This window comes from Ischnura elegans, chromosome 1, assembly GCF_921293095.1.
Source record: "Ischnura elegans chromosome 1, ioIscEleg1.1, whole genome shotgun sequence".
Classification (NCBI taxonomy): Eukaryota; Metazoa; Arthropoda; class Insecta; order Odonata; family Coenagrionidae; genus Ischnura; species Ischnura elegans.
Window position 1 is genome coordinate 117,770,278 of NC_060246.1, and position 10,015 is coordinate 117,780,292.

General features: G+C 46.2%; 1 protein-coding gene across 1 annotated transcript in view; it reads left to right on the forward strand.

Annotated features, from left to right (window-relative positions):
- The window catches only part of LOC124168719, a 1,194,493-nt gene extending 1,188,102 nt beyond the window's left edge, over positions 1 to 6,391 (forward strand). The window contains exon 4 of the mRNA XM_046546988.1: positions 2,580 to 6,391. Within this exon, the coding sequence (XP_046402944.1) occupies positions 2,580 to 3,820 (1,241 nt within the window). The 3' untranslated portion in view covers positions 3,821 to 6,391. The remainder of the gene's footprint in view (positions 1 to 2,579) is intronic.
- The last annotated feature ends 3,624 nt before the right edge of the window (positions 6,392 to 10,015 follow it).

The following is a 10,015-nucleotide window of genomic DNA, read 5'->3' on the forward strand; positions in this document are numbered from 1 at the left end:
TGCTCTGTGGTTTCGAGTTAATTAAATGATAAGTAACTTGATAAAAATTATCGCATATAACTCATTTGGTGTTTCAGTGTAGAATTTTGCTGGTTTCAATAAAATCTACCATATCGTCTAATTATTCTGCGGAAAACAATAAATTTATTTTACCACTGAACAGGTGTTTGAGCCAAAGATTTATTACCGTGGCCGACTCCTGGTCAATAAATATCGTACTCGCCATGGTACAGCGCGGGCCAACGGTTCAATTGTGTCCTTTTAATTTTATGTGCCCGTAGTTTTCTAGCCTGTTCTCAGCCCCAAATTACCATGCCGGTACTTGGTTCCCGAATCGAGTAAGCAGCCCAGTGAACGGTAATACACGCAACCCATTGACCTGCGAACGTATTACTCTTAGTCGCTGACGTTTCGTCTGAACCTACGTCAGACTAGTTTCTAGGAAATAGTTGCTCTTCCGCTTTCCACCGCCACAATTCCGCGTATCTCGTTAATGCCAAGGGGCGTATCTGTCTGTATCTTTTTGTAATCCTTTTCAGGCGATAGCATTAACGGAGCATAAAGTCCGAGCGACCTTTATCGCGTGCAGGCATAATTTTCCCTGGGATGAATTGAATTCCTCGTTGGCGTTTGCAGCCCCGTTGAGACTGCACCGAGCGGAACGACTCATGTATTAGGACTAATTGAAAATACTCCCCCTCTCAACTTCTTAAATGCTTTCAATCCCCTCGGTTGCTTAGCCACCCTCCTCTTTCGTGATCACACGAGAGAGCGCTCTAAGCAGCATGGCCGCTGCTTCTGCGAGAAAGGAATCTCTTTTCCCACCTCCAGGGGAGACAGAGAGAAAAGAAGACAGGAGAAGGGTCCCAAACCCCCTGCTAGCGGTGGTCTTTCCCTGGCACGCCCCTCTCTTCCTCTCCAGCTCGCAAGCGAGCCCTTTGTGATGGCCCTTATCCGAATGAAACATTAACACGTCATTAAGACCGGCTAATTAGCATCAGAAGGGAGGGGAGGTGGTGGCGGTGGTTGTGTCTCTGGAAACCAACCCCGCGCATCCTCCCCCTATGCCGTCTCTCTTCTGTTCTTCTCATCGTTCCCTTTCTTCTTCTGACCCTCCACCATTTGCCACCCTTCCCCGAATCACCCAGAGTAATACTCCAGCGGCACCCATCCACTCCCTTATTTACGACCTATTTATTCATTGGATAGGCTGGGGTTAACTTCCCATCCCGACAAAGGCAGGGTCGGCGGCTCTTGAGGTCCGCTTTCCGCTACTCTCCCGACTTCCACTCCAGAACCACATCCATTGCAGCCGGGACGGCATCATGGTCGGCTACGAGCCTTCGAACCAACGCTGCTTCTCTCCCTCGTGCATCATGGGCAGAAACTGTCCCAGAGCGGTTATTTATGCGCCGATGCCGTGAACCGCGCCGCCCTCTGCTGTCCGGCTTGGTCGTTCGTTTGTCTCGATGAAAATGACGCGACGGATGCTTCGCCCTCTGGGGCGCTCTTCGAATGGGACGCGGAGACTGTTGGGCGTACGAAGCCCTTGTAGTCGGCGCGTTGACTATGCATGCGCCCGCAATATAATTCCCAGTCGAAGATGTTCAATGTGCGTCACTCTGTAGCTATTAATCGGAGCGCATGAGACTTAACATCTTGATATGCTGTGACAGCCTTAATTGCGTTTCCTCACACATTGTAGCGCCGGCATTGAACCCCTACAGGTGGGTTAAGGCTGCCAGTTTCAGTTTATAGTCCAGCATTAGATATTCGTGAATTAACTTTTTTTATTAATTCCAGTAGGTATTATAAGTAGATATTACACCTGAGTCGTCAAAATATTTGATAATTCCTAGCTGACCTTATATGTTATAAGCGTGGGTGGTATGATTTGTATGACATGCCATTCGTGGCTGAATTATATTATGCAGCGATTTCTAAGAAGGAATCTTTTAAATATCCAGGAAAAGCATCGTTTTCTTGCACTTCATATCCTCAAATATCTCATTAATATCATTTTCTTAATTTTAAAACTAGTTTTTTAGCAACTACCATTTATATACTGAAAAAAGAATGAAATTTAGCTAAGAAGAACCTGAAAATTGATAAAATTCTCGAATTTATTTTTAAGATCCTTCGTCTGTCAATAAATTTAACGTACTTCATAGCAGCGACAACTGCATCGTACGAAACTGTCGACAGTTGTCTTTTTGGTATTAGTACATGCAATACTCAGCGAGGTTTTAAATAGAAATGGCTTAAAAAAGAAATCTATGAATGTGTTTGAATACTATATGGAAATTCCAGCGTTGAGATCTAAAATCGTCAGTAACATGACACAGTTTTTTCGACATAACTTATTTTATGCCGAGATACCATTTTGCGGTATATTTTGGAGAAAAATTCTATTCCATTTCATTGTATAAACTGAGTACTGTTTTTTTTTTATTTTCTGATTCGATGATAAACGCTTGTGCTATATTCCAACTTAAAATTATTAAGTGGCCCTAGGACCATCACCGTTTGTATTTCCTGGGAAACCATGTCACTAACCACCTCCCTTTTTTCCTCCGCAGGTCTTTCCCTCGGCTGTGGTCTCGTGGTGTTCGCGTCCGTCCTGAGCGACGCATACATGGAGCGACCGAGGGTGTCTGGGGAGAGTGGGGGCGTGGCCTACCAGTACGGCTGGTCCTTCTTCGCGGCCGCCTCGGCCTTCATCGCAGCTCAGCTCGCCGCCCTCCTCTCCGTCACCGCCTACGTCCGCCGCTTCCCCTCCCCAGAGGCCCTCCTCCTCAAAGTGATCCCCGGGGGCGTGGAGGCAGCCGGCCTCACACCGGACGGCAACGCCTCCGACGGCAGCGGCGCCTGCGACCGCCGGGGCAAGTGGCGGTGGCGGCGCCGGGCGCCCACCTCCCTCGCCGGCGAGCCGCTTTTCGCCCGAAGGCCTCCCCAGTACATCCTCCGCCGCGGCCGTCGCCTCGTGGACATGGTGGGCGCCTACGAGGACGTCTCCACGGGCACCGCGACGGCGGGCTCGCAGCCAGGGAGCGTGGCGGGCACCCGGGTGTCTGAGATGGCGGGCTCGGTGGCGGAGTCGCACCCGGAGGCGGCACAGGGCGGCGCGGGGGCGGAGGGGCCAGGTGGGGGCGGTGGCTCGGGGGCGGAGACGCCGCAAGGCACAGGAACCCTGCCCCCGAAGGCTCGGCCGTGCAGCGTGCCCACGCCCCCTGACGTGTGCCACTCGGGGGCGGCGGTCGGGGGCGGTGCCTCCGAACAGGTGGTGGTCGTCGTGGGCGGCGTGGGGGCGGGGGCGGCCTCTCTGGGTGCCAAGGAGCCCGGGGGCAGCAGTACGCTGCTCTACCCTCACCATCGGCACCGCGCTCACCCGGCCCACCCTGCGCACCACTCGCACGCCACGCTGCCGCTCCACGGCCACCACGCCCACCACCACCACGGGCACCAGCACCTGGGGCAGCAGGCGGGGGGCCCTCCTCCGCCGCCCCCGCGCGGCTCCTCCTCCTCCACCGCCTCCTCCTCCGCCTCCTCGTCCACCTGCTCCTCCGTTCACCGCTCTGCCCCCGCGGCCGCCTCCTCGTTCGCGGAGCTGCGGGTGACGCGCGGCGGGTTGGCGCCGTCGAACAGGGCTGGGGGCCGGGGGTCGGGGCGGGGAGGCGGGGACGGCGGCCCACCCCCCGGGGGCAAGAGGAAGAGTGTTACCATCGGCACGTTCACCACCATGGAGACGGTGGAGTGCTCTCCGGGTGGCGGCGCCGCCCCCGGCCCTCCCGGAGCGCATCACTTCTCGAGCGCCGTATGACAGCACGTCGGCACGCGGCTCTAAAGGGCTCCCACGAAAGAGTAGAAGGGGAACATGGTCCCGGCACACTAACTTTCATCCTAGGTAGAGCTATCCGAAAATTCCTGCCATCTGATTTGGCCAGCTACGAAAGGATAGATTTGTGCACGCTAGTGCCGCTGATTGGGAAATTGTTGAACATATGAGGTGGTTGATTTAATACGCTTTAGGTCTGTGCCGCGTCAGTTTCCATTGTTCCCAGTTATGAACACACGTTGCACGGAACTTGCCCCTCTTGTCAGGTCATGTTGGAATTTGGAAGGATTAGAAATAAAACTACCTATTTGGTGAGTGATACACTGTTAAAAGACCAGTGTGAAGGGACCTTGGATTGAACTCCCTCACGCTCTGAGTGTCTGCCGTCGCTTCCTGCTTAAGAAACGAGCTCTAGACTGCATTCCTTCCCTGGTGGTGGCCCACTGTGGCTAAGCAAGGTGTCCTAATATTGTGATTTTCTCCTTTCTAGACAGAAGTTTTAATGTTACTTTTGCTTTTTTTGTACTCGGGGAGTAAAACACAGAGTTCAGTATGTGGACGGTGCTTATTTTGCACGTTGAAGGGACAGCTTTTACCCGCTCAGTGCTTATTGGTGACTGTAGAACTCTAGGAAGTTCTTGAAAATTATGTTCAGATTCTCCAAGTTGCGGGCGCGGTGAATTTGAATGGGAGACGATTCATTCAAATGCCTGAGACGACTTGTGTGCGGGTCGCCGTTCGATATTCTAAAATGGTGTTAGAAAAATGAAAGTGGTTTCTTTAATTGCTGTGAAAGTAAATTTGTCCGAAGGATTTTTGTAAATGTTCTTGTATATATGTATATGAAAGGAGTCCTTTTACAAAGACTCCTGTCTCCTTTGATGGAAATGTTGGCTGCTCTTGGGTAAATTGTTCTCTTGGCGATGCTGGAGGAAAGGGCAATTCCGGCCTCTCAATGACGCAAAAGTTGCGTTGGCGTTCCGAATTTCCCGGGAAGGAATTAAATAACTCGTGCAAATGAGAAAGTTTTGATTGGAAGAGGTGCCGGAATGTATGATGTGATTGTGATGATATATGGTGACTATAAATGATTGCTGTGGTTGTTAATCAAGAGAGACAGATGAGGACTATATTTGGCTGTTATTTAAACAATCGGGATATATTTGAACAGAGTGAAAATTTCAAGATTCTTCTCTATCTGTTATTTCGATGTCTCTTACAAATGCCAGTCGTTGCATTGACGCATAAGCATATATAAATATAACCATGTAAATTAAAAATATATACACATGAATAATACGAGCGGCATGGCGTTTTGCCTACGTGCGAGTGTTCCGAGTTTCCTCCGATGGCTGTCGGGTCACGATTGAAATCCCTCATGAGTCTACCCACAGGAGAACTTTCGTTAAACCTACTTGACGTCGTCAGATTCCAAAGCCTGAGTGATGAGGGCGCACGTAAATGAACGGATGACTGAATGAGGGTCGTGATTTAACACTGCCTCACAAACTGAGTTGGATTAATAGATTTCTTTATATATGCTGTGGGTATATACATGAATATATTGTTTTGTTATTCGGTCTAATGCATCTGATCGTTGTCCCAGTTTCTACCAATATGCTCAGGATGTCTATATTGATAAGGATCGTTTGACCACACGAATAAAAATTTAAGAGTACTCCTCGTAGGCTTCATTTGGAAATAATTTGGACATCTTTCAAGGATTTCTAAAGGAACAAAAGCATACTTATAACTGTCATGATAAGCGCCATTTTATCTAAAGATTAAGTGATCTCAAATTGAAAGCGGTCCTATTCTCGGCTAGGGGACCGACATTTGAACATTTCAATGTTTCAAAAAATATATGCGTGGTCAAATGATTGCTAATGATAACATCACTGAGAACCATGAGTAATCGCCATCCTACATTTCAAGGTGTCAGAATGTTTGTTTTATACGGTTGTTTATAGTGAAGTGGTTTTTTATCTGGGCGCAAGAGAGACTTTTAACGTCAGAAAGTTTTTGATTTTGTCTTGCGATGGTTTTACGGAAGAAATGGATCCAATTAAATCCCTATAGAAAACTGTCTAGGAACATAAAGAATTTTTGTTTCAAAACATTCAGGATATCATTTTGTGTTTTAATATCAACGTTGGATCAAAACTTGGAAATTACAGTACTATGAATTTTTTTCTCGTGCATTATGCTCATATACCACATATCAAAATGAAAATGGTTTGACGTAAAAAATGGTTGAATAATTGCTAAACCTGCATGTTTGGAGATAATCTCTCATACATAGATTAAATTGTTGAATATACGATGGAATTTTGGGGTACGGTGGGAGAGTGAGCGGGTGATGATCTCGTGAGAAATCTCCGCTCTAAATGTGTTCGTTTGATGAATCGAAAAAGGGAATCGGGAGGGTGATATTTGTTGTCAAAAATGGATCAAAGAATTTACGGAAATTTGTGTTTTCTTTATGTACGTATGTTCATTTTCCTGTGGCATGTTGAAAAATTCTAACCGGTTACTCAATAAAATGAATTTATATTACAGTGGCTTTTCATTTTTAATCGGTCCTTTTTCTTTATTTTACAGGCTGTAATCGCTAGTTTTTAAATTGTTAAACTAAGATTGACTTCATTTACGCCCCCGCCACCTTTTTGTATCCTGACCTTTTAATTTCCTATTCATTGGGGGGTACGCCCCTCAAAAATTAAAAATATTATTCACAACCTCGTCCATGACACTCAGAAGAACGTGGCGCGTGGATTTGATGCTATGATATAACTGAATCCCTTAAAAAGGTACCCACTTCTACTCATTTATCAAGTGATAGAATTTGAGAATGAAATCATCACACAAGCTAACACCACATTTCCTGGAGGAAAACATCTGACAAACTTATTCATCAAAAAAGGTTAGCTCTCAGCAATATTGAGGCTTCGCAGAAATAAGCTCGCTCCAATACTTTGAAGGAAAAATGAACAAAGCTATTTGCGCTCCGGTCCGATTCCTGTTCTCGATTTTAAAGATAAACAAACGGAGAGCGTGCAAATGAAACTCGAGAGGGGAAGGATTCCCTCTTTCCTCCTCCCCCCTCCCACCGACCTCCCCGCGCCCTCCCCTTCCCACCCGCCAAAGCACTTGCCCCCGTGCCTTTAATTAACGACGAAGATCAACAAAATGTGGCATTTGTCGAAAGGGCGTTTCATTTTATGTACCTACCCTCCATCCCATCGAGCCGGCGTCTTCAGGGTCATACGAGGAAAAAGGAGGTGGACCAATCAGCCTCCAGCATGAAAAATTGGCGCCAAGAATTCGTATATAAGTCTCTAAAAATTGAATCCCGACATCGACCTGAAGACGCCGGTTGGAATACCGGAGAAACTGTCGTCGCAAATAAAATCCACGCGGTGAAACCGAGAAGCATGGAGACATCATCTAGACAACGCCGCAGAAAACTACACATCAATTTTCTCCGATTCTTTTATTGGTCGAACTCATTAGCGATTTTTTTTTACTTTCGGCATTGATGTGTGGACAGGTGAGAGCAGAGTTCACCCCAAACTAATCCACAGTGTGTTTCACTCATTCTGGGAAGAGATACCCGTTCCTTTCCCTGGATCTCTTGCAATTCCACCTCGCACTTAATGTGGAAAAAAAATTCTCGGTCTTATGCGCCTGGCTCCGCAGGTCCGCCCTGGGTTTCCGTTATTGTTCCGGCATTGGTGTATCTGGATATCTGTAAAATAAATCTCAGGTACATCCTCTTCATTAGACGATCAACAATTTCTCTAGGAAAAGTAAAATCGGTATCGTCAGTACCGCCCAAATGACGGCGCGGGATCCTTTCCTATTATTCCCTTCCTCTCCGATCCTCATCCCGGAGGGTTCGTAGGGCTCCAAACGCGGTGAAAAAACTGTCCTTTGGGATCAATGAAATTCATCTTTTAAGTCGCAATCTCAATCGAATTATATAGCTGAGGAAAAAAGGGTGTGCGATTTCCCATGTATTTTAACTGAGCACAATTTTAGAGGTCCTTATCAAGATGGCCAGAGGCGCGATTTCTTACCTTCACTTCGGGAGGACTTATCAGAATTCCATTTTTTGGAGTTTAGTGCGGATATATAACGAATTTTAGCTGTCGGAAACCGTTAAAAGTCGCTAACGTTCGGATACCAAATACCCTCGACGTGTAAAAACTGTCCCTGGCTATTGACAATCCAGATATTCGGTTGTCATTGCACTGAACTGTTAACTGATACCCCCTCCTCAAGTGAAGCCAATTGATTGACCTTTGGCCATCTTGGGAGGGACCTTTACCATTGCGCTTCATTAAAACACATGGGAGAAACTTTAAATTTTTTCTCCCATCATACGATTTTTATAACGTTACGACTCGTAAAATAAATTATTTGTGTCCAAGACGATAGTTTATTCGCCTCCAAATGCACAATTCTTTCGGTCAAATTAGTCTCATTTTTCCTACATATGAGTCGACCATGTATGGTGGGCACGGAAGTGCTTTAGCCTGGTTTGAACTGCTCCCGTACACAGGGCACAGTGACCAGCATTCCAATGTTTAGAGATCAGGGTGCCATTGTCAATATCAGGGTTTTATCGATAGTTTTTTTTGCAGTCTACAGTCGAGCTTAACATTTCCCACAACGAACTAGCCTAAGGAAGAGGAAGAAGAGAGGTACTGTATCCTTTGGGCTGAATTCCCTTCCTCCCTTTCACCCCCCCTCCCCCCCATACCCTTCCCGCCTCTCCCACCAGGGCGCGTAGTAGCAGGAGAGGTCTGCTGTACCCACCGGTTCGATTTCTCCCTGTTATCCTTTCCGCACACGCCCGAGACCACCGTGCGGTCTAATCACGCACACCTTGTCCCTCCCCAACTTAAGCCTCCTTCCTCACCTGCATCCCCCTCCCCCACCCGCCTAACCCCTCTCCTCTTAATCCCACCAAACGGACCACGCTTGCTTCATCGCACTCACCCTTTACAGCCCATCCCCACCCTCTCCCCCTTGCTTGAACCCCCGAGATGTTCAAGTTAACCCGTCACACTGCCAAGATTGAGAGGAAGGCGAGCTACCTTGTTTTATTTTTGTTTTGTCTGCTGTGTTTGTTTTTTTGGGCCGTTCTTCTTTTTCTTCCTCGCAGCCTCCCGGAAGAGTCAAGGGTCCCAACGAAGCAGTCGTGAGTTAGCCCTTTCCCCAACTTGAAGAGATTTCGCTCGGCTGATTCCGGAAGATGAAGGATTCTCTTGACGACGCCGTCAGGAAGGGAAGAAATGAGAAGAATGAGAATCCTCTTTGCCACTCTCTCAACTTCTCCATTGGGGAAATCCTAAGTTTTGTCGTATCCTATCGTTACACATTATCGATATGACGGATAGTTTTGTCTAAATATTATGGAAAAGTGGTATACGTTTGTCTCAGCATATTTCATTTAGAATTTGTTTCATTTTTCGCCTTAATCATTCCATTCACGGCTCAATTTCGATAATATTCAGAGGTTCTACTTTCATGGTGAGAATTTTGGCCATTGGAAACGGCAAGAATTAAGTTGACAGCGTGAAATCATGTATCAGAGTGAGAGAGTCAAATTGAAAATATTACTTAATATTATGTTCCCGGTGGTTACCATGAAGTTAGTGTCTTATCCAAAAAGTATTTAATAGGTGGCTCTCTCCTTAAGACGTAGTACCATTTAATCAATAGAGGTTTTCTCTCGCCAAATAACCTTAAGAATGGCAAAGCTAATCGTATTTACAAATAAAAAAATTCCCGATCTCCAGAAAAATGTAAGTTGGAGAAAATTTTTCAAAAGGAAGTTAACATTATAACGATTTCAAACTATACTTGGAGTATGAGTGGAAAAACATTGATTGCTGTGTGAATGATATTAAAATAGTTTATGGGAAAAGACAAAACGGGTAAGGAGTGATTGAGATGTTTTTGGATTAGATAATCATGATTTGTAATGGAAAGAAAACAGAATAGGCTGAACTGTTGAAAAAGCCTTGTAATTATCGGTTGAGAGAGTTCCGACCCTCATTTGTTATAATTATCTACATAAATAAAAAATTAAATTTTAAATGATGCAGCGTCAGTAAAAAGTGATATAATTCGGTTATAAAATCTATTGTTAAATATCTTAATTTTCAGAAT